The 24,950-nt window shown below is 47.2% G+C and overlaps 1 protein-coding gene across 1 annotated transcript in view; it reads right to left on the reverse strand.

Moving 5' to 3' along the window:
• LOC119975635 (lysosomal amino acid transporter 1 homolog) overlaps positions 1-24,950 on the reverse strand; it is a 73,492-nt gene that overhangs the window by 20,924 nt on the left and 27,618 nt on the right. Inside the window, exons 3-4 of the mRNA XM_038815420.1 lie at positions 14,326-14,455; positions 5,881-5,968 (exon numbers count right to left, since the gene is read on the reverse strand). Coding sequence (XP_038671348.1) covers positions 5,881-5,968; positions 14,326-14,455 — 218 coding nt within the window. The remainder of the gene's footprint in view (positions 1-5,880; positions 5,969-14,325; positions 14,456-24,950) is intronic.

The raw sequence follows: 24,950 nt of genomic DNA on the forward strand, positions 1-24,950 counted from the left end.
GCACAGTAAGAGGGAACGACTCGAGCAAGTCCGTTCATATATCTCCCTAATTAAAGTGAAACATTGAATAGAGACCCACCCAAACCACTGCTCCAACGCTCTCGCCCGCGAATCAGGATTAACACAGAGTATAAACATGGGTGTTTACCAATTGAGTAGGGTAGATGTCAAATTGCATGGAGCCCCAACCCTATACAGAGGATTGATTGCCTTTGAGGGAATACAACTCTGCATCTCTCATCAAAACTTAGGTTAAAAATCAACTGAATCCACACATGGTTTTGAATAAGCAAAACTTGTGAGACATAATTAACATTAATTACTTTGCTAACTTCAGCAAGACTGTATTTTGCTCAGATGACATGAATTAGTTCAATTGAACTGTGGTTCTATCAACAAGGACCATATTGCCTTAACTGACTTCAAATATTTTTGCTCAGCAAGGCTTCAACGTAAAGCATATTGCATTACTTTTGGAAGTAATTTCAATAATTTCCAATTGCAAAATGCTTTCACTATGCTTCCAATGAAAAGATCATCACACCCACAATCCATCTGTGCTGCATTATGAGTGCAAACTTGCCTGACCCTCATTTAACACAGCATTATGTGCCATATCACGTTGGAAACATTGCTACATAACATGATACTTGCAAAACATATGATCCGACCAACCAGCAGAAAGAAATCCCTAACCTTTCCAGCAGTAAATTTTGAACAATGTATTTAAAGATCAAATGAAGTCAATGTTTTCCAAACAAACACGAGTCAAAGCAAAAACATAGTAAAGTCACAATGCACAATAGAATATAATTTGGTCATAATATCTACCTCATACTTGAAACTCATATCAGTACATTTTTAAAAAATTGTTTATGGAACGTGGCTGTCATTGGCAGGGCCAGTACCTACTGCCCTGAAGGTGATGGTGAGCTGCATTCCTGAACTGCTGCAGTTCATACTCACGCTGTGGTTAAGGAGGGAATTCCAGGATTTTGAACCAGCGGCAATGAATGAACAATGGCAGAGCTCCAAGTCAGAGTGCTCTGTGACTTGGAGGGGAACGTGCAGGTGGTGATGTTCCTTTGCACATGAACTTCCGTCATTCAGTTTTTATATTTTTATTCATTTATGGGATGTGGGCATTGCTGGTTAGAAAATCATAGAATTTACAGTGCAGAATGTGGCCATTCGGCACATCGAGTCTGTGCCAGCCCTTGGAAAGAGCACCCCACCCAAGCCCACACCTCCACCCTATCCCCGTAACCCAGTAACCCCACCTAACCTTTCTGGACACTAAGGGCAATTTAGCATGGCCAATCCACCTAACCTGTACATCTTTGGACTGTGGGAGGAAACCCATGCAGACACGGGGAGAACGTGCAGACTCTGCACAGACAGTGACCCAAGCCAGGAATCGAACCTGGGACCTTGGAGTTGTGAAGCTATAGTGCTAACCACTGAGCTACCGTGCTACATTTATTGCCTGTCCCCAGTTGCCCTTCAGAAGGTCGTAGTGAGTTGCATTTTTGAACCGCTGCAGTTCTTGAGGTGTAGATACATCCACTATGCTGTTAGGGAGAGAGTTCCAGGATGTTGCCCCAGCGACAGTGAAGGAGCAACGATATATTTCCAAGTCAGGGTAGTGAGTGACTTCCAGTTGACAACCTCCAGCTGGTGGAGTTGCCAGGTATCTACTGTTCTTGTCCTTCTCGTTGGTAGTGGTCATGTGGTTGAAAGATGTTGTTTAAGAAACATTGGTGAGTTAGTGCAGTGCATCTTGTAGATGGTACACATGGCTGCCACTGTTCGTTGGTGGTGGATGGTTCGAATATTTGTGGAAGCGGGAGCAATCAAGTGTTGCGCTTCTTGAATGTTGTTGGAGCTGCACTCATCCAGGCAAATGGAGAGTATTCCATTACACTCCTAACTTGTGCCTTGTAGATCAGCGTTCTTCAAAGTTGGGGGCGCGACCCGCAGGCGGGTCGCGGGCGGGTGTCGGGAGGGTCGCGGAGTCGTTGTCCGCAGTGCTCCCAATCGCGCAAATCCCGGCACAGCAGCCGGCTTTTCATAACGCCGGCTGCAAGCGGCCGGGAACATGTCAAAAAAAAATTTGGCAGCATTGCGCATGCGCGCACAATGATTGACGCGCATGCGCATTCCACGAACATGTTAAAAAATTTGGCCGCATTGCACATGCGTGCACGATGATCGGTGCACATGCGTAAATCCGGCACGCATGCGCAGTGCGGCCGCTATTTTTTAAAACCGTTGCAGCTTTTTGTTTTACAAGTTCTGTAGTGGTTTTTATTCATTTACTTTATTCATTTAATTTTTAGTTTTTTCATTTATTTTATTCATTTAATTCATTTTATTTTTTTTACAAGTTTGGGGGGTTTTATTAATTTTTTTCATTTATTTTATTTTTTTACAAGTTCGGGGGGAGGGTTATTCATTTTTTTCATTTATTTTCTTCAATTTTTTTTACAAGTTCGGGGGGGGCTTTATTTACTTTTTTCATTTATTTTACTCATTTTATTTTTCATTTTTTTTACAAGTTTGGGGGGGGTTTATTTGATAAAATTTTACAGGAAAAAAATTCAGAACTTTGGACTGATGGAGACTCCATACTTTCCGACACCGGAAGGCTTCACCTTCATCCAACAGGTTCCATTGGAGGAGCGTGTACGAGGGCCAAAGGGACCCAAAACCATTTCCTCCATTTTTGTCAGCAGCAAACAAGGTAAGAGAAAATGGTGGGTCGCGAAGGTCGGCCGGTTGGGTCGCGAAGGTCGGCCGGGTTGGGTCCCGAAGGTTGGCCAGTTGGTAAAAATGGGGCCCGGAAAAAAAGTTTGAAGAACACTGTTGTAGATGGTGGACAGGCTTTGGGGGGGGGGGGGGGGGGGGGGGGGGGCGGTCAGGAGGTGAGTTACTTGCCATAGGATTCCAAGTCTTAGACCTGCCCCGGTAGCCACAGTATTAACGTGGCAAGTCCAGTTCAGTTTCTGATCAATGGTAACCCCCAATCAATGGTTGATTGTGGGGGATTCAGCGATGATAATGCCAATGAAGGGGCAATGGTTGGACAAGGACTACTTTATTATCTGCGGAAATGAAATGAAAAATGAAATGAAATGAAAATCGCTTATTGTCACAAGTAAGCTTCAAATGAAGTTACTGTGAAAAGCCCCTCGTCGCCACATTCCGGCGCTGTTCTGGGAGGCTGGTACAGGAGTCACGAATGGTACTGAACATTGTGCAGTCATCCGCAAACATCCTTACTTCTGACCTAATGACAGAAGGCAGGTCATTGATGAAGCAGCTGAAGATGGTTGGGCCTAGGACACTACTCTGAAGAACTCCTGCAGTGGTGTCGTGGAGTTGAGATGATTGACCTCAAACCACCACAACCATTTCCTTTTGTGCCAGGTATAACTCCAGCCACTGGAGAGAATTCCCCCTGATTCCTATTGACTCCAGTTTAGCCACATCTCCTTGATGCCATACTCATTCAAATGTTGCATTGATGTCAAGGGCAGTCACTCCCATCTCATCTAAGTTTTGAACCCAGCCATACACAAGGAAGAATCATCCTTGACATATCCTTGTACCTACACCAAGTGAACTGCTGCTGGTTTATGAGTAACATGACAGTGGAGAGAAAGTAAGAGCACTATACATCAAATGACATAAAACGCATACCATTCAGCCAGTTTGTGGAGTATTTACACTCCACATAAACATCTTCTCATTACCTATTCCCACCCAGACTCCCTATCTCTCAATTATCTTCTCCCTCATGTATGCAGCATCAATCCTGCTTGTAAATGCACAAATGCTACCTCCCTCAGTTACTCCATGTGGCAGGGACTCCACATTCCTCCAAAGGTTATTTGACCTATTGGTGCTTGTCATATACTTATGCTATCTTTTTCTGGATTCACCAAAAAAGCAGAAACACTTTACCAAATACACCCTATCACATGCCTTTATTATTTTCAAGGCCTTTATCAGCTCCTTTCAGGGAACGATCTACCGGTCACATTTAGCATGGCAAATCCACCTAACCTGCACATCTTTGTACTGTGGGAAGAAATCAGAGCACCCAGAGGAAACCCATGCAAACACATGAACCACGTGCAAACTCCATACAGTTAACCACGCGAGGCCGGAATTGAACCCTTGTCCCTCGTGCTGTCAGACAGAAGTGCTAACCACTGTGCCATCATGTGCATGTGGGGTTCTATGCTCAAACTCTTGTATTTATATCCTTTCAATTCTGATAACATCCTTGTTTTCTGTCTGTTCTCCAGTGCTCCAATATCGTTACTTCACCAGACGGTTTTTCCCATATCACTTTTGAAGCAAAAATGTTTTTCATACAAAGAGTGTTAAGATCTGGAACGCAATGCCGAGAGTGTGCTGGAAGCAGGTTCAACTGAGGCTTTCAAAATGGAATTATATGGTTATCAGAAAGAGTGTGCAAGGTTAGGAATAGAAGCCAGGTGAATGGCAGGAAGAGAATTGCTCATTCAGCGACCTGGTGCAGACGTGATGGGCCGAATGGCCTCCTTTGCACTGCAACAAATCAGTAATTGAAAATCAGGGACGGGATTCTCCCCTACCCGGGGCAGGGGGTCTTGGGGGGACGGAGTGGCGTGAACCTTTCGGGGCCAAGCCCTAACCTTGAGGGGCTAGGCCCGTGCCGGAGTGGTTGGCGCACTGCCGGCCGGCGAGAACGGCCTTTGGCGCCACGCCAGCCGGGGCCAAAGGGACTTTGCCAGCCTGCGGAAGTCCGCGCATGCGCCGGAGCGTCAGCGGCTGCTGATGTCATCCCCACGCATGCGCAGGGAAGGGGGTCACTTCCGCCTCCGCCATCGTGAAGACTATGGCGAACACGGAAGGAAAAGAGTGCCCCCACGGCACAGGCCCGCCCGTCGATCGGTGGACCCCGATTGCGGGCCAGGTCACCGTGGGGGCACCCCCCCGGGCCAGATCGCCCCGTGCCCCCCCCAGGACCCCGGAGCCTGCCCGCGCCACCTGATCCCGCCGGTAAGGTAGGTGGTTTGATTCGCGCTGGCGGGACCAGCATGACAGCAGCGGGACTTCGACCCGTTGTGGGCCGGAGAATCGGCGGGGGGTGGGGGGGGGCGCCAACAAGCGGGCCGCGATTCCCGCCCCAGCCGAATCTCTGGTGCCGGAGACTTCGGGAGACGGCAGGGGCAGGATTCACGCCGGCCACCGGCGATTCTCCGACCCGGCGGGGGGTCGGAGAATCTGCCCCAGGTTACTCAAATGGGTTTAAAATGGTTCACTTTGGGGCAGCACAGTGGCACAGTGGTTAACACTGCTGCCTACGGCACTGAGGACCCGGGTTTGAATCCCGGCCCTGGGTCACTGTCCGTGTGGAGTTTGCACATTCTCCCCGTGTCTGCATGGATTGCACCCCCACAACCTGAAGATGTGCAGGGTAGGTGGATTGGCCATGCTAAATTGCCCTTTAATTGGAAAGAAATAATTGGGTACTCTAAATTTAAAAAATAGTTTTTTTTTAAATGGCTCATTTTGTATGATAAATCTATCTTCAGTTGTTTTAACCAAACTTCATCAAGTTACCTCTTTTAAATTTACGATGGAAAAACTTTGAAAAGAAAATTGTCTGATTACTATGCATGGCAGATTTTGCATTTAATGATATGGAAACTCCGGGGGCGGGGGGAAACACCATTAAAATGGGCGCAATTCCTGCTGGAATCAGCTACTGTGCCCAAAGCAACTACTAGAACTGCCACAGTTATTTTCAAAGATATTTTAAAAGATATTAAGTTAAACAATATGAACCCAAAAAGCAACACTTACACTGAAGAAAATACTGCTTACGTCTGCCTTTCCTATTCTTCATCTTATAATAGACAAACTGTGAGATCATTATGCTGTCAAGGATAACATAAAAATGAGCTGTAACAGTCTAGAAAGAAAACAAAACATGGTTAGTTACATCGATACAAACTCCCAGAAGGTTCCAGATACAAATAAATTGTGAAACATAAAAATCAAATGTCCATTAACACTAAACAAAACTCATTACGTGACCATGTAGCATAAAGGAGCATTACAACAAAATAAGTTTGTAACTTTACCTCAACAAATTGAAACATATATACTTTATGGTACATAATAATTTAAGAACATTATTTCCTACAATTTCATCATTGTTGAGAGGCATTAAGGATCTACCGCATTTCAAGAATGTAAGAAGCATTCTACTCCCAAAATAGTCTGGATTTTTTTGTTTCACTATTGGGTCTCCGAACTTCACAGGCAATCCTCGACTTTACTCCTTCAAGTTCCGATGAACAGCACTTCCGGCACTTCTACCAGCTGGTTATGGGGCTGGGCCGTCTACGGAGTATGGTCGCCGTGGCCTGCCGGCAGTGCGTTGCCTGGCCAAGTTACCAGCCCAGAAAGCGGAGAACGGGTTTCAGCGAATAATTTTGATATGCCGCACCACGGGTGCTAGCTGGGCTCCAGCCAAAATTTTGTGTGCTGCACCTCGGGGAAGCTTCCGGCAGAAGTTTAAATGCCACTGGGAAGAATGTCTAAAATCCGCAGGAAACGAGGTTGCAGTTTGCTGGTATAAATGATGCCTTTCCCCACTGAGAGAACCATTCCCCCATTTTTAACATTGTTTCTACGAGGGCAGCATGGTGGTGCAGTGGTTAGCATTGCTGCTTCACGGCACCGAGGTCCTAGGTTCGATCCCAGATCTGGGTCACTGTCCGTGTGGAGTTTCCACATTCTCCCAGTGTTTGCGTGGGTTTCAATCCCACAACCCAAAGATGTGCAGGGTAGGTGGATTGGCCACGCTAAATTGCCCCTTAATTGGAAATAATGAATTGGGTACTCTAAATTTATAAAAAAGAAAAAGAAAATTGTTTCTATGGGGAAATTGTTTTTGACTTATGTCGCTTACGACACAGTTTCCAGTTATTCGCAAGTCTGAGACCTGCCTGTAGCAACAATGTGTATATTAATGGCTTATATAGCCATATGAGGTAGCCCTTAACAGCTCATCGGTTGCAACAGTATCTAACCTATTGTGCCTTTGCAAGTGAGCAGTAACCAAACAAATAGCTACTAAGAATAAGTGCCTAGTTTACTTTGGCAGAAAATAAATTGGTCAAAGAATAAATAACTGTACAGCGCAGGAACAGGCCCTTCGGCCCTCCAAGCCTGCCCCGATCATGTGTCTTATCTAGACCAACTGCCTGTATACTTCTGTACCCCGTCTGTTCATGTGTCTATCTAGACAAGTCTTAAAGGTCGCTAATGTATCTGCCTCAACCACCTCACTTGACAGTGCATTCCAGGCTACCACCACCCCCTGTGTAAAAACACTTCCCCCGCACATCTCCACTGAACCTATCCCCCTTCACCTTGAACTTGTGCCCCCTTGTAATTACTACATCGATGAAAACAGGTCTGAATTTTTCGCCAGGTAAGTATGAAAATATATGTTAAAATTGGGTTTCTTCAAAGGACGATTACCTATCAATTGGCAAAAATGATTTTATTTCCATTTTATAGCTAGATATTTCTTGCAAGTTGAAGAAATAAGTTGGCATCAACTCAAACTGGGGTTTATCAAATTATATGAACAATATCAGAGTACTGACCTGTGAAGCATTTTTGTTATAAATTATATACTTTAGGGAGTATAAATGGGATAATTTTTGCAATGAAATGTGTTAAACTTTTACTCAATGGGGCTGTTCACACCAAATTCCAACAGGATATGAAATTTAGGATGGTCTAATTATGGAAACTGGAATCAGCTGGCTTCCGATACGTATTTGAAGTTAATCATGCTGGGACACTTTAGAGAATTACAGTTCTGTTTTACATTAAACTTTGACTGGAAGTTTCCAGCCCCGTTGTGGCGGGTTACCCCACGGTGGATGCAGCGTGCCTATCAAATCATTGACTTCAGCGGGTCTGGAAGATCCCACTAGTGGGGAGGGGTCATAAATTCCAGCTTTGGAATGTGGCTTCTCATTTACTGGCCTGAATTATATAATAATCTTTATACAATATAATAATCTTTATTGTCACAAGTAGGCTTCCATTAACTCTGCAATGAAGTTACTGTGAAAACCCCCTAGTCACCACATTCCGGCGCCTGTTCAGGTACATGGAATTCAGAATGTCCAAATTACCTAAAAGCACGTCTTTCGGAACTTGTGGGAGAAAACCAGAGCACCCGGAGGAAACCCACGCAGACACGGGGAGAACCTGCAGACTCCGCACAGGCAGTTACCCAAGCTGGGAATTGAACCTGGGACCCTGGCACTGTGAAGCAACAGTGCTAACCACTGTGCTACCATGCCGCCCACAAGGGGAGGGGGTGAGATAGACAGGACCCCAGAAGCTACGTTGGCATGGGGCCAACATGCTCCACCTGGCCTGCAGTCATTAAGCATTGCATGGTGGACTAATGTGAGTCAAGTGGGACTTCTGCCTCTCATTAGGGCAGAAGTTTCACCCTCTGGAGCTGTTGGTTAATCCGGTTGGCTGGTTGCTCCATCAGTCCTGGCAGCAGCAGGAAGGTGTCAGTGGCCGCTGATGACATAACTGGAGAAGAAAGCCCCCCTGTGCTTAGGATTCTGGGGTCTTCGGTCACGAAGGTTTGGGTAGGTTTGGGAGAGGAATATGGAGTGGGTTTAAGGGATGGAGTGGGTAGGAAGGAGGAGGGGTATTCAACCTAAGGGGGGGCCACACTGTGATCGGCAAAGGGCATTTCCTGAAGACCAACCCATCTCTTTCTTCCTGCCGTTTAAAGCGCTTGAGGTGAAAAGAAAAATTGGGCTTCCCACCCTGTTGCCTGCTCCAAACATTTTATTGTGTGAGCAGTGTATTATCAGGGTCAATAGGCTTGCTAAAAAAACTAATTGACCCCCAATTGTTCATTTAAATATGGCAAGTTGGCCAGCTGTCAGTGGATGGGGATAAGCTTGAAGGTGGGTGAGAAGGTGGTGGGATAGGCGCCCACACCATTTTATGTGCCCCCCCTCCCCCACTCCACCTCAACCTCAGGAAACCCACCCGCCGGAGGTATGGAGAATTCAGCCCCCTGTTCCAGGGGTATGGGACTAAGTCAGAGGGGTGTCAGGGTTGATCTGCATCACTGGTTTAGATTGCTCAGCAGGCTGGAGTAACAACATGTGAACTCTATTTGTCAGACAAAGGGTGCGTATCAGGTTACAGAGCTTTAGTGAAAAGAAAATATGCATTTTTTGGGAAGCTTGATAAACATTTAAGGATGAAAGGAAACAAATGTTATTCTGATAGGGTTAGATGAATAGGAGCAAGGAAATTCCTGTGGAGCATTAACACTAACAAAGACCTGTTAGACTAAATAACTATTTCCCTGCACTGTACATTCGAAGCAAATGTTGGAGAAATGCAACATTTGGGTTATAGGATGTGATCCAACAGCGACGGAATGCTGGAAAGGCAGCTTGCCGTGGCGCAGCGTGGGCGTTGAAACTGGGAGAGCCTGCTCCCAGGTTCTACCTGGCTCGCAACACCTCTCGAGATTCAACCCATTCTCACGAGAAGTTGCGATGTGAATCCCACCCAAAATGGGCGGGTTTACCTTTTAGCAAATCTGCATATTGGAGCAAAGCAGTAAGCCTCACTCTAATGTTCAGATTCCCGAGGTACCTGACGCTTTGGGATTCAACTCCTTCACCTCAGAAACCTCAGGCAAGCGTCGCTCAGCACTAATCCCCACAAACGGGGACTGCAGTCGATGGGGGTTGATGTCAAGGAGGATCTCCAAGAGGTGAAGAGCCAGCAAGCCTCGCTCTACACCTCGGAGGCCTCCAAGGTCATCTTCCGGTCCAGAGTCCGCTCTGTGGAGCAGGATGAAAAGTGCTCACGCTTCTTCTTCCAGAAGGTACACAGGGACACCTCTGTGATCAGCAGCCTGAAGGAAGAAGATGGCTCTGTAAAGACATCGCAGTCTGACATACTGAGGATCAGTCAATCCTTCTATGCCAGACTGTATGATCTGAAGCCAACAGACAGCACTGTTACCCAGACCTTCCTGTCGTCTATCACGGAGGTCTTGGACGACAACGAGGGGGAAAACCTGGACAAACCACTAACTCTGGACGAGCTGACAAAGGCCGTCAAGTCCTTTGAGACGAGTAAAACTCCCGGAAGCGACGGCTTACCGGCTGAGTTGTACTTGGCTCTGTGGGACTGGATGGGCCCAGACCTGCTGGAAGTGTACGAGAGTATGCTTCTGGATGGCAGCATGTCAGAATCCATGCGGAAAGGCATCATCACCCTCATCTACAAGCAGAAGGGGGAAAGGGAAGAAATTAGAAATTGGCGACCCATTTCACTGTTAAATGTGGACTACAAAATCTTAGCCAAAGTCATCGCCAATCGGGTCAAGTCTGCTCTGGAGTCGGTAATCCACCCCGACCAGACCTGTGCTGTACCCGGCAGGAAGATCTCTGACAGCCTCGCGCTGCTCAGGGATATGATCGCCTACGTGCAGGACAGGAGGGTGGACACCTGCCTCATCAGCCTTGACCAGGAGAAGGCTTTTGACAGAATATCGCACACCTACATGATGGATGTGCTCTCCAAAATGGGGTTTGGGGAGGGAATTCGCAATTGGATCAAACTGCTCTACACAAACATCTATAGCGCAGTCTCAATCAATGGGTGGGAATCAGAAAAGTTCCTGATCAAATCTGGAGTCAGGCAGGGCTGCCCTCTCTCCTCGGCCCTGTTTGTCTGCTGCATAGAACCTTTTGCCGAGTCCATCAGGAAGGATCCGGACATGAGAGGGGTGACGATCCCAGGCAGTGGAGGTGTGCAAGTCAAGGCCTCCCTGTACATGGACGACGTCGCCGTCTTCTGCTCGGATCCCGCGTCTGTACGCAGGCTCTTGGACACCTGCGACCAGTTTGAACTGGCCTCAGGAGCCAAGGTAAACCGCGGCAAGAGCGAGGCCATGTTCTTTGGGAACTGGGCCGACCGATCCTTTGTCCCCTTCACGATCAGGTCAGATTACCTGAAAGTGCTGGGGATATGGTTCGGAGCGGCTGGGGCATGCACCAAAAACTGGGAGGAACGAATTACCAAAGCAAAACAGAAACTGGGCTGGTGGGAGCAACGCTCCCTCTCCATTGCGGGCAAAACCCTGGTCATCAGGTGTGAGGTACTCTCGGTGTTACTGTACGTGGCGCAGGTCTGGCCCATCACTCGGACCTACGCCGCAGCAGTCACCCGGGCCATCTTCAAATTCATTTGGAGATCCAAGATGGACCGGGTCCGAAGAGACACAATGTACAAGCCTCTAGATAAAGGAGGGAGGAACGTACCCAACGCCGCCCTCACCCTGATGGCCACCTTTGTGTGCAACTGCATCAAGCTGTGCGTAGACCCCGGGTATGCAAACACCAAGTGTTACTTCATACTCAGGTTCTACCTGTCCCCGGCGTTACGAAGGATGGGCCTGGCCTCATTGCCGCGGAACGCTCCAAGCAGTTGGACTGTACCGTACCACCTGTCCTTCGTGGAAAAATTTTTGAAGGAAAACACCTTTGACCACAAGGCAATGAAGCAGTGGTCAGCACGTAATGTCCTCGAGACCCTCAGAGAAAAGGAGACTGTGGAGGACGTTGGATGGTTCCCTGAGCAGACTGTCAGAGCCATCTGGCAGAATGCCTCATCACCAGAACTTTCAAACAAGCACCAAGACCTCGCTTGGCTGGTGGTGAGAAGGGCCCTCCCTGTCAGATCCTTCATGCACACCCGAAGGCTCAGCATCAATGCACGCTGCCCTCGGAGTGGTTGTGGGGGAAATGAAACAGTCACACACCTCCTTGTGGAATGTGCCTTTGCAAAGAAGGTCTGGAGTGAGATGCAGTGGTATCTGTCAAGGTTCATCCCGAGCAGCTCTGTGACACAGGACTCTGTGCTCTATGGACTGTTTCCAGGGACCCACACCGAGACAGATATCAACTGCTGCTGGAAGGTCATCAACTCGGTGAAAGACGCTCTTTGGTCTGCCCGAAACTTGCTGATCTTCCAGTGCAAAGAACTGTCCTCGACCGAGTGTTGCAGACTGGCACATTCCAAGGTCCAGGACTACGTGCTGAGGGACGCACTCAAGCTTGGGGCAGCTGCCGCCAAGGCGCAATGGGGGAAGACCACAGTGTAAGGTCTTACCAGCAAATGTACACCGAGGGGTTGGTAACAGTGTAAAACCCCTCGGTCCGTAGTTCTTTTTTTCCATTACCAGAATGTATGTATGAAAGAAACAAAGTAATGTAAATATTGAAAAAAGAACTGTAACTTATAGTAGGATACGTGTGCAACGTTATCCCAATGGAATTGACGACAAATGAATGTAACTGAGACGGAAATGTACAGTAAAGGTATTTTGAAATGTTCTGTAAAGATTAAGATAAATTTTATGAATAAAGTATATTTTTTGAAAAAAAAAAAAAATCCCCACAAACGGGGACTAGATGGAACAGCACTCTTTGGGGTCTCCCAGGGGATCAGATGCCTCCAACTGCATGTCCTTTGGGCAGGATGGTGCCCTGGGACTTCAGGTGGCACCTTGGCAGTGCCACCTGGGTACACGCCTGGCAGTGCCCAGGTGGTATTGCCAGGTTGGCACTGCCAAGGTGGTATTTCTTTGCACTTGTGTGATTGGGTCGGGTTTGCCTGGCATGGGTGCTGGAGGGGGTGTGGGGCAGGGACCCTCCTATCTGTATTCGGGCTGGGACAAAGCTCAGGGATTGTTTTGGGGGCCTTGGAGAGCGGGACGCCATTTAAAAATGGCATCCCAATCTCTCGGTACAATGGGGAGTTCCGGAAGCTCCCCACTGTATAAAACGGGGCTACGTGCGCCCCCGGCTGCACATTCCCTATTCAGGTCCCCTATTCAATGGGAGTCGCGTTGAATAGCCATGTGTTTCTCAGCACTGCAAGTACCGGGAAACACGCGGCTAAACGCGTTCACTAGGGGACATTCTTCCCTTTTGGGAGATTCACGCAGACAGCGATAAATATTCTTATAATTACCATGTCTTATCTGTAAATAAATAATGAACGAGTGAAGTCAGTGACAGCTGGGTTTAAGAGACACAGTGAGGTCCCATTGTACAATGAAGAGTATTTATCATCACAATTCATACAAAAATCACCATTCAAATGAATCTCCAAATTAATTTAATGAACCCAGAAAATTGCTTCTTTGGAGAGGGCATATTGTTTTTCTGCTGTGCTGTAACCATTCAATGGAGCACACATTTATCAAATCTCTTGAATGAGCCTCGCAGTTGCAGGGTAAATATGGGTAAATACAGCAGTGCATGTCATAGGTCTGTGCCATACATTTCGATCTCAGCTGCCAAGCTGCAAATATTGTTGTTTCAAATATTGCTGTTTCAAACATTCCCTCAGTTAGCTTTATATAAACCACAGTTGTCTAGTTGCAGACAAAACATTTCTCCAGGAGAATATTTTACAGTCCATACACACATTTAAAAAGGGTGCATTTCATTATTAAATTACATAATATTTAAAATATTTGGCAGCTAGGGCGCATTACACTGACAACTACTATCATGGTACAATTTGAGGAAAGGCTCTTTGTGGCAATGTCATTTGTTGATGACAAGCAGGGAAATGAGTGCTGCTGAGTGCAGAACTCAAAGTCTCACAACTCATTTCAAACAGCTTGGATAACTTCAGCAGCGCAACTATTAGAAAACAACTATAAGAGAAAACGACTAGAGAAATACGTCCTCACTTGGCAGGTCCCAGGAACACTTGAGAGCAGGTTGTCTTCCTGCTCATCAGTAAGAGGTATGCAGTGCTGTCAAAGTAAAAAAGGACAGAGGGGAATGGGAAAGTTCAGAAGGTCATGCACCCATTAGAAAAAAAATGTAATTTAAAAACTTTATTTGGAAGTTAAAACATTCATTATCGTCTATTTTTTGAATCCTGTCCTTTAAGCATTGAGAGTGAAAGTCCTTGTTGGTCTATTTATTTGGATAAGTTATTGATATGAACTTGTGTTCGAGATTGAATCAGTTCCATCTCAAGATTACTCATTAGTATTTTTTAGTTTATTTTGCTGAATGCTCACAACGTAAATAAAACAGGAAAGCAGGAGGCTCCTCCATGAACATTCTTGAGCATATTTGTGTGTTTAAATTTTGTAATCGCAAATCTCAAATCTATGCTGAACATCATGTGCTACATCATGGTGCAAAGTGTTTGCCTTACCTGAATAAGCAGCTGATTGGTCAAGTAGCAACCAATAAAATTGGTGACGTCACCACAGCCCCAACAAAGCAGAAACCCTATTGATAATGCATGGTCAACCTTCGCATTCTTGTAAGCCAGATACATTTGGCTAAAAAAAAATTCAAAGTGGATTAATACTATTTTAATTTTGTAATTTGAAAAAATATGTATAACAAAGCACCCATTAACAGATCAAGAGGGGCTTCTTAAAAAACTGCAATGTCCTTTCAATAGATAATTTCTACAAATTTCTGCAGACATTAATAATTTCTGTAATACATTTACTAAAACTTTACATACTATGTGCTTTCTACTTTGTCATTTCTGACCAGTTTTTAACCTGTAATCAACATAAATTTCAAACTTTAATCCTCCATTCACCTGTGTGGTGGGTGAAGAAGTGAACAAGAGTGGTGCAATGAGTTCTATACACATACAGACTAAGTTTATATATAAAGGAATACTTAATTTAATTAGTATTTATTTTACTCCACTAAATTTCTTGATCCTATTTCTCCTGAAAATGGGGACTCATGCTTCAGGATACAGTGTGTGAACCAAGCAATGTCGAGGGATATTTATTTTCCAATATGGGGGACATTAATGTGAATTTCAATTCTGTCTTCAGCACTTAACCAGACATCTTCATTCCTGCAAGGTTTACTGGAAGACAACCAGGCGTGAGAGCCCTGACTGACTAACCAGAACAGAGGTCAATTTCACAGCCATCGCAATCGCTGCTAGCATCAAATCGTGTCCATATAAAAGGATTAATTGGGAGCATTTGGATTGAGTAACTCTAAACTGCATCACCTGTACATTTTCCTAGTCAGTAGTCCACGTGGGCAAGGGTGGTAATGATTCACTCTAAGTTTTCTGTTAGTACATAGGAAGTCCAACAATAAAACACTTGCTGCTGGTCCTTTCACTGGGTAATTAACCAGAACAGGTAGGAAAAATGAGGCTGGGAGTTGCCAGTCCAGCCCATGGTCAGTTGACTTTGGATGGGAATTTACAGTCCTGAAGTGGGCAGGACCGGAAAATTCTAGCCGGAGAGTAGGAGAGCATATTAGTAATAGCGATCAAAGCATACCAAGGGCTGGACTCTTCCGCCCCGCCCACCATAAGATCGCCATGGGCGAGACTCCAATAGTGTAAAAATCCATTGATTTCGGGCAGGATTCTCCGGTTGCCGGGCAAACACGGCCGGAGAATCCCATCGTAAGGTTCAGGATAAGGATTGAGATTGACGTAAATTGGACAAAATCTAAGGTACTAGGAAAGGGTAACAGGGGTCAATCTTTATCAGGATAATCAATAGAATTCAAGAGAAATGCTTTTCACTGAAAGTAAAAAAAACAAACAACAGCAACTAGTATTTATGTGGGACCTTTAGCAAAATAAAACATCCCAAGGTGCTTCTCAGAGGGATTATAAAACCAGATATGCCATTCGGAGGTATTTGGACAGATAATCTATAGACAAGTCAAATTAATATTGTGATAGGAAAGATTAAAACTAGTCGTAGAACAAAAAAACAAAACAAAAAAAACAGTCAGCATGGATTTAAAAGATCAGGTCACGCTTGATCAAACTGATAGAATTCTTTGAAGAGACAATGGAAAGTGTAGATAAAGGTAATGCATTAGAAGTCATATACTTGGATTTTCAAAATGCTTTCCTAAGATACCCTACCTACACTGCAGACCCAACAGCATGCTTTTAGGGCATGTGGAGTCAGCAGAAAAACCGTAGAATGGATTGAAAATTGACTATAACATAAGCATAAAGTCAGGATGAAAGGTAGTCATTCAAATTGGAGTAGAAAGCATTGCCCACAAAAATCAATGCTGTAGCTATTGTTATTCCTTTACATTAATGATTTGGATTTGGGAATAAGTAATGCGACATTTGCAAATTATACCAAACTGGAGAGTATAAGTGAGTGCAACCTAATACAAGAAGTAATTAGAAAACTTGCAGACTGGAAGCTAAGCGACAAATGAAATGTAACACAGATAAAGGTGAGGATTTTAAAAACATAAATTTAGAGTACCCAATTATATATTTTTTCCAATTAAGAGGCAATTTAGCACGGCCAATCCACCTAATTTGCACGTATTTGTGGGGGTCAAACCCACATAGACATGGGGGCCGGGATTCTCCCCTACCCGGCGGGGTGGGGGGTCCTGGCGTAGCGGAGTGGTGCCAACCACTCCGGCGTCGGGCCTCCCCAAAGGTGCGGAATTCTCCGCACCTTTGGGGACTAGGCCCGCGCCGGAGTGGTTGGCGCCACGCCGACTGGCACCAAAACCGGCACCAACGGCCTTTGACGCCCGCCAGCCAATGTTGGGGCTGGCCGTAAGGCCTTCGCCGGTTCGCGCATGCGCCGGTGCGTCATCTGCCGCTGATGTCACCACCGGCGCATGCGCGGTAGGGGGGGTTCTCTTCCGCCTCCGCCATGGAGGAGGCCGTGGCGGCGGCGGAAGAAAAGGAGTGCCCCCATGGCACTGGCCCGCCCGCCGATCGGTGGGCCCTAATCGCGGGCCAGGGCACCGTGGGGCACCCCCCCGGGTCCGATCGCCCCGCGCTCTCCCCAGGACCTCGGGGGCCCGCTTGCGCGGCCAATCCCGCCGCCACCAGAGGTGGTTGAAACCACGGCAGCGGGAAAGGCCTCTTAGCGGCGGGACTTCAGCCCATCGCGGGCCGGAGAATCGCTGCAGGGGGCACGCCGACCCTGCGGGGGTCGGAGAATTTCGCCCGGGGAGAATGTGAAAACTCCACATGGACAGTGACCCAGGACCGGGATTCGAACCCGGGTCCTCAGCGCCGCAGTCCCAGTGCTAACCACTGCACCACATGCCGCACCAAGGTGAGGATTTTTACATTTCCCGGCCCCGCAGATGCGACCAAGGGGAAAGTGGACCGAAATTTCGAGTTTTCACTTTGAGATAGAACATAGAACATAGAACAGTACAGCACAGAACAGGCCCTTCGGCCCTCAATGTTGTGCCGAGCCATGATCACCCTACTCAAACCCACGTATCCACCCTATACCCGTAACCCAACAACCCCCCCCTTAACCTTACTTTTTTTTATTAGGACACTACGGGCAATTTAGCATGGCCAATCCACCTAACCCGCACATCTTTGGACTGTGGGAGGAAACCGGAGCACCCGGAGGAAACCCACGCACACAGGGGGAGGACGTGCAGACTCCACACAGGCAGTGACCCAGCCGGGAATTGAACCTGGGACCCTGGAGCTGTGAAGCATTTATGCTAACCACCATGCTACCCTGCTGCCCCAAAGATGACGGTGTTCCCTGAGAATGAGGCAGATTGACACTCACAAAAGTAAAGAGGATGCTGGATGTAGAGGCAGGCCAGAAGGAAGTCCTTCCGCAGTGCTCCGGCACTGCATAAAACTTTTAAGAATAAAAATAAAAAACACCTCCAGCCCTCACATCTGTCACCACCACACACACCATTTCCCAACAATGCCAATGTATGCCTACTTATGCCACCCAGCCCCCATTGTCCCTCATATCCTAAATGCTAACCTCTGCCTCTCTGTCCACCCCCCATGGTCTTGTATAGCCCATTTGCCAACTTAGTGGCAATTCATGCCAACCCATGTCCCTCCACCTACTATCCTTTGCCCTTATATCTACCATATCAATTCACCCAGTATCAACCATGGAAAGACCTCTGGACATTTGCTGAGATTCAATAAAATAGTTCTAAGTGTCTATTGCAGACTTTATTTTTTGTTGGACGCATTCATAGAAACCCATTTATTACATTTACATTCCTTTAATTACATTATCCCTTATAACAATAAACATGTTCAATTGCATAATCCTTATAAAAACAAGCATTAGAATTCATTGTTCCACTTCAAAGAGTCCACAGCTATTAGGAGCTCTCAATGAAACTGTAAAAGTGCTGGCACACTGCTGCGATAATGGCAGCTGGGATCAAGTAGGTCCCTTGAAGAGTATAGGGTTTGTCGGAGTCGAGTTAAGAGAGAAATCAGGAGGGCAAAAAGGGGCATGAGATTGTCTTGGCAGACAATCCAAAGAGCTTTTACAGATACATAAAAGGGTAAAAGGGTGACTAGGGAGAGGGTAGGGCTTCTCAAGGATAAACAAGGTCATCGACGTGCAGATCCACAAGGGATGGGAGAGGTCCTAAATGAATATTTTGCATCTGTATTTACTGTTGAGAAAGGCACAAATGTTAGGGAAATTGGGGAAATAAAAAGTGATGTTTTGAGGAGTATACATATTACAGAGAAGGGGTGCTGGAGGTATTAAAGCACATCGAGATAGATAAATTCCCAGGACCTGTTGAAATGAATCCCAGGACATTGTGGGAGGCTAAGGAGGAAATTGCCTGCCCCCTAACTGAGATATCTGAATCATCGACAACCACAAGAGAGATGCCTGAAGATTGGAGGGTAGCAAATGATGTACCCTTGTTTAAGAAGGGTTGTAGGGATAAGCTTGGGAACTACAGCCTTAACTCTGTAGTGGGTAAATTGTTAGAATGTATTCTGAGTGACAGGATCTACAGGCATTTAGACAGGCAAAGGCTAATTAGGGAAAGCCAGCATGGCTTTGTGAGGGGATGTCTCACAAATTTGATTGAGTTTTTTGAAGGGGTAACCAAGAAGGTAGATGAGGGCAGAATGGTCAATGTTGTCTACATGGACTTTAGCAAGGCCTTTGATAAGGTACCACATGATAGGTTGTTGCAAAAGATTAAATTTCACGGAATCCAGGTTGAGGTAGCAACTTGGATACAAAATTGGCTTGGCAACCAAAGCCAAAGGGCAGTTGTGGAAGGTTGTTTTTCAAACTGGAGGACTGTGACCAGCAGTGTGCCTCAGAGATTGGTACTGGGTCCACAGTTATTTGTTATATATATTAATGATTTGGATGAGAATGTAGGTGGCATGGCTAGTAGGTTTGTAGATGGCACCAAGATTGGTGACATAGTGTGTCGTGAAGAAGGTTATATAAGATTGCAACAGGATCTTGACCAATTGGGCAGATGAATGGCAGATTTATGAGGATGCTACCAGAACTTGATGATCTGTGTTATAAGGAGAGTCTGGATAGGCTGGTACTTTTTTTCCCTGGAGCTTAGGAGGCTTAGGGGTGACCTTATAGAGGTCTATAAAATAATGAGGAGCATAGATAAGGTAGATAGTCAACATCGTTTCCCAAAGGTAGAGGAACCTAGAACTAGAGGGCATAGGGTTAAGGTGAAAGGGGAGAGATACAAAAGAGACCAGAGAGGAAATTTCTTCACACAGAAGGTGCTGACCATCTGGAACAAGCTGCCAGAGGCAGTGGTAGAGGCAGGTACAATTTTTTCCTTTAAAAAAGACAGTTCAATGTGCAGGGTAGGTATAGAGGGATATGGGCCAAATGCAGGTGAGTGGGACTAGCTTAGTGATAGAAATTTGGCGGCATGAACAGGTTGGGCCGAAGGGCCTGTTTCCATGCTGTAAACATCTATGACTCTATGACAGTTGTGAAATCAGTCATGCAGCATGAATCCAGTATTGGTAACCCAAACACTTATACATAAGAACATAAGAACTAGGAGCAGGAGTAGGCCATCTGGCCCCTCGAGCCTGCTCCGCCATTCAATTAGATCATGGCTGATCTTTGTCAGCAGACAGAGTGAAATTGCAAGCAATCATTTTTTAAACTCACCAGAAGAGTTAAAGGGCAGGAGTTTTAAATGCCATGACAACTTGACCGCTCACATTGACACTTTTGACAGTTGTTTTTGACAGTTTCAATGGGCTTATGCATTTTTTTACACACATTCAAGTCTATTTTTAGATTACCAAAGGACACCTGACCTCTCCAAAGAGCACGGGACACATCGCTAAAGGTGCCCGGGATGATATATAAAGGAGTACTTTACCTCTCCGAAAGATTATCCTGGCTTGCCAAATGAATCGATGAAGTTCAGAGCTACTCCGACGAGGTCTAATCAGTACACATTGTGTTTCAGACATCACTTACACCAATTTCACATATCAGTGGAGACAACTATGGATTTCTATGGGCAGCTGCCTCTACAAAATGTGCATGCATTACTCCTGCTCATTCCTGCCCTTCAAAAATGGTAGGTGCAGTGTTTTGGAACAGGACTCCTGGATTCTGCAGTGACAGGGAAACTCTCTCTCACTGTTAAGATCTATGCCATAGAGTGTTGGAAGTCCATTGATCTGTGTTTTGGTGCAACATAACAGCAAGCATGAATTTTCTGAAGGGGTGCTGTCTAGGCATGTTCATACAACGGGGAGACCCCAACCCGTTATGGTGCAATGTGGAACTTTCCGGAAGCTTGTTGGAGTTGCAAAGTTTACTTAACCCCCATTAGCACCAATCTTAATAGTCCATCAGCGTCCATTTTTAAATAAGTATAGGCAGTTCCAGAAGCTTCCATAGGAGCAGAGTCCATATTTAAAGTTACGAATTTGACTTGCCTGTTACTGGACATGACAAAAGAATCAGCCCACCAGCACTTCCTCTGGATGGGCACTGCACAAGGGCTAGCCCTTGCTAGCAACGCTCACGTGCCAAGGAAGGTAAAGAAGTTCTTTGATCAGAATTCTTCAACTCAGCTGGAATGTCAAACACAGCCTTCAAACAAGTTGGAGTTCTGGCTCATTGATCTGAAGCGTAACTAAAAGGATGAATCACCGGAACCTAAGTAATCATCATCTGGAATATTTATTTTTAGTTGAGTTGCTCCTGGATGAAAAGCTTGAATCAGATTCGGCTTCTACACGAGGGCTACCTGATTTGATGCAGACTCTTACAACTTCAGGGTGAAGCAAATTTACTTCAGATGGCAAGACGTTTCTTAATGGGACACACTCTGGCAATATTGTCAGAATTTAGTCTGATTAAATCAGATAAATCCATCAGAGTGACAGCTATGCTAGTCCCTGGTGTGATCAGGAACAGTTCTTCTGGTGAAGTGGGTAATATAGATGCCTGTTAAACTACATCTGGCATGCGATGATGCCCTGGACAGCACTATAATTAATGACTCTGACTCTTTCTTGTGATGGGAAACTCATCAATCAGCTGAAGTGACAATTATTATAAACATCTGTGGTCAAAGCTGGCACTTAAATGTAAATGTTAAAGTTATTCAGCTGTAAGTTTGTCGCACTACAAATTGCTATAAAGAGGTTTCTTTTGAACTGTGAGTGAACAAATCCTAGCTCCATCACAAACTTTACCCAATGTCTTTGATGAGATGCAATTTGCATCCAACAAAGGCCTTGGGCATTTACCTTAAATATTCAACACTTCTAAATCTTTTTTTACCTCTGTGTATCGATGTTCTTTAAAGTATTGGAAATGTACTATCTTTAGTAGCCATTTGGAAGACTACTGAGAAATTCAGTCTGATGGAACAGGCTTGTCCAACATACGACCCTTGAGCCACAATCTGACTTGCCAAGCCTCTGTGTCTGGCCTGCAGGCTCACTGTTCAACAGAAGGCCTGCAAGGAGCTGCTCCCCTAACAGAGCCTGTTTCTCCCTGACCTTTGCTGCTGAGAGACTGAGTAGCAAATGTGGGTGGGAGATCATCTCTGATTGGAAGAGCAGTGTGGTGAACCACTGTGTGCACCTGTATTAGGGGATGTAAGGTAGGACCTGCACTACAGGTTCGCCAGTAGCCCCTGCCGGCTAGCTCCGCCCACAAGGAACCATATAAATATGCGTGTCCTCCTTCTGATCAGCCATTTCACCAGCTGCAGTAGGAGACCACGTATCTGACTGTAATAAAGCCACAGTTGTACTAATCTGAGTCTTTCGTGCAATTGATCGTGCATCAATTTATGATTTAACTAAGAGATGGATATCAGAATCAAACCAGATCACCGGCAGCTGGATCCGCACTCGCCCGACGCCAGACAGGACTTTAATCACTGGCTAGCTTGTTTTGAGGCTTACATCAACGCTGCGAACCCCACGCCGACAGAAGCTCAGAAGATTCAGGTCTTATACTCCAGGTTGAGCTCCAACATTTTCCCGTTGATCCAGGACGCTCCGAGAACTAAGCGCAGAAAGCAAACACGCTCTTCGCCAGGCACGTACTCACCACTCGCGCTCAACTCCCTGGTGAGTCTATCGAAGACTTCTGGCGGGCTCTAATCCCACTCGTACGGGACTGTGACTGTCAAGCCATTACAGCCACTGAACATTCCAATCCACTCATGCGAGACATGTTCGTAACGGGGATTGCGTTGGACCCCATCCGACAACAACTGCTCGAAGGAGCCACACTCGACATAACGGAGACTAAAACATTAGCGCTCTCCATGACGGTCGCATCTTGTAACGTCCAGGCCTACCCCGCTCGCCGCACTGGTCACCCGTCCTGCCCCTCCTGGACCCCGCAAACGACCCCCCCCCCCCGGCTGGGGCCCTGCCTACTCAATATGCCTGCGCCGCCCGTCAATCCGCGCAACCCAGGGGTCCCCACTGTTACTTCTGTGGTCCGCAGAAGAACCCCCACCAACGTTGCCCGGCCCGCGCCACCACTTGCAAGTCCTGCGGCAACAAGGGCCACTTTGCAGCCGTGTGCCAGGCCCGCGCAGTCGCCGCTATTGCACCGGCAATCGCCCCTTGCCCCCTGCCAAATGCACAATAGGCGCCGCCATCTTCTCCTCCCAGGGCCACGTGCGACCAGTGGGCGCCGCCATCTTCCCCCCCCCAGGTCCACGTGCGGCCAGTGGGCGCCGCCATCCCCCCCCCCCGGTCCACGTGTGGCCCATGGGCACTACCATGTTGCCCTGCCCCCGCAACATGCACTCCATGGGCGCCACCATTTTGTTCCCTACAGGACCCCCGGATGCCGCCATCTTGTCTCCCCCACGGGGCTGGAACGCCAGATTTGGGTCACCGACGCTCTACATCTGAAACCTCGGGTGGCCACCCGCAGATCGCCTCGATGACACTGGACCAGTCTCGTCCTCACAACCTGGCCACCGCTTCAACGATGGTGAAAATCAACGGCCACGTGACCTCTTGCCTGCTGGACTCTGGGAGCACCGAAAGCTTCATACACCCAGACATGGTAAGGCGCTGCTCCCTCGCAGTCCACTCTGCCAACCAACGGATCTCCCTGGCCTCCGGATCCCACTGTCCCGATCCGAGGGTTCTGCATGGTCACTCTCACTGTCCAGGGAGTAGAATTCAGTGGTTTCTGCCTCTACGTCCTCCCCAACCTCTGCGCTGCACTATTGCTGGGCCTGGATTTTCAGTGCAATCTCCAGAGCCTCACCATCAAATTCGGCAGGCCGCTACCCCCACTCACCGTTTGCGGCCTCACGACCCTCAAGGTTGGCCCCCCTCCCTCTTTGCCAATCTAGCTGCAAAATTGCAAGCCCGTCGCCACCAGGAGCAGACGTACAGAACCCAGGACAAGACCTTCATCAGGTCTGAAGTCCAGCGGCTGCTTCGGGAGGGTATCATCGAGGCCAGCAATAGCCCCTGGAGAGCTCAAGTGGTAGTAGTAAAATCGGGGGAGAAACACAGAATGGTCGTGGACTACAGCCAGACCATCAATCAGTACACGCAACGTGACGCGTACCCCCTCCCACGCATATCTAAGATGGTCAACCAGATTGCGCAGTACCGGGTCTTGTCAACAATTGACCTGAAATCCACCTACCACCAGCTCCCCAGCCATAAATCGGACCATCCATACACTGCCTTCGAGGCAGACGGTCGGCTCTATCAATTCATTAGGGTTCCCTTCGGCGTCACTAACGGGGTCTCGGTCTTCCAAAGGGAGATGGACCGAATGGTTGACCGGTACGGTTTGCGGGCCACCTTTCCGTACCTAGATAATGTTACCATCTGCGGCCATGACCAGCAGGACCACAACCCCAACCTCGCTATATTCCTCCACACCGCCATTCTCCTCAACCTTACGTACAACAAGGAGAAGTGTGTGTTCCGCACGACCCGCCTAGCCATCCTCGGCTATGTAGTCCAAAACGGACTTCTGGGGCCCGATTCCGACTCATGGAACTTCCCCTTCCCCACTGCCCCAAGGCCCTCAAATGCTGCCTGGGGTTCTTCTCCTACTATGCCCAGTGGGTCCCAAACTATGCGGACAAGACCCGCCCATTCATATAGTCCACTCAATTCCCCCTTGCGGCGGTGGCACAACACGCCTTCGCCCAGATCAGAGCAGACATAGCCAAGGCTGGGCTCCATGCAGCATGCAGTAGACGAGGCACTCCCCTTTCAAGTTGAAAGTGATGCTTCAGACGTCGCCCTCGCTGCCACTCTAAACCAGGCAGGCAGACCCGTGACATTCTTTTCCCGCACCCTTCATGCCTCTGAAATTCGGCACTCATCCGTCGTAAAAGAGGCCCAAGCTATCGTTGAAGCTGTGCGGCATCGGAGGCATTACCTATCCGGCAGGAGATTCACTATCCTCACTGACCAATGGTCGGTAGCCTTCATGTTCAACAACACGCAGCGGGGCAAGATCAAAAATGATACAATCTTGCGGTGGAGAATCAAGCTCTCCACCTATAATTACG

Source organism: Scyliorhinus canicula, chromosome 13 (genome assembly GCF_902713615.1).
Source record: "Scyliorhinus canicula chromosome 13, sScyCan1.1, whole genome shotgun sequence".
In the NCBI taxonomy this organism is placed as follows: domain Eukaryota; kingdom Metazoa; phylum Chordata; class Chondrichthyes; order Carcharhiniformes; family Scyliorhinidae; genus Scyliorhinus; species Scyliorhinus canicula.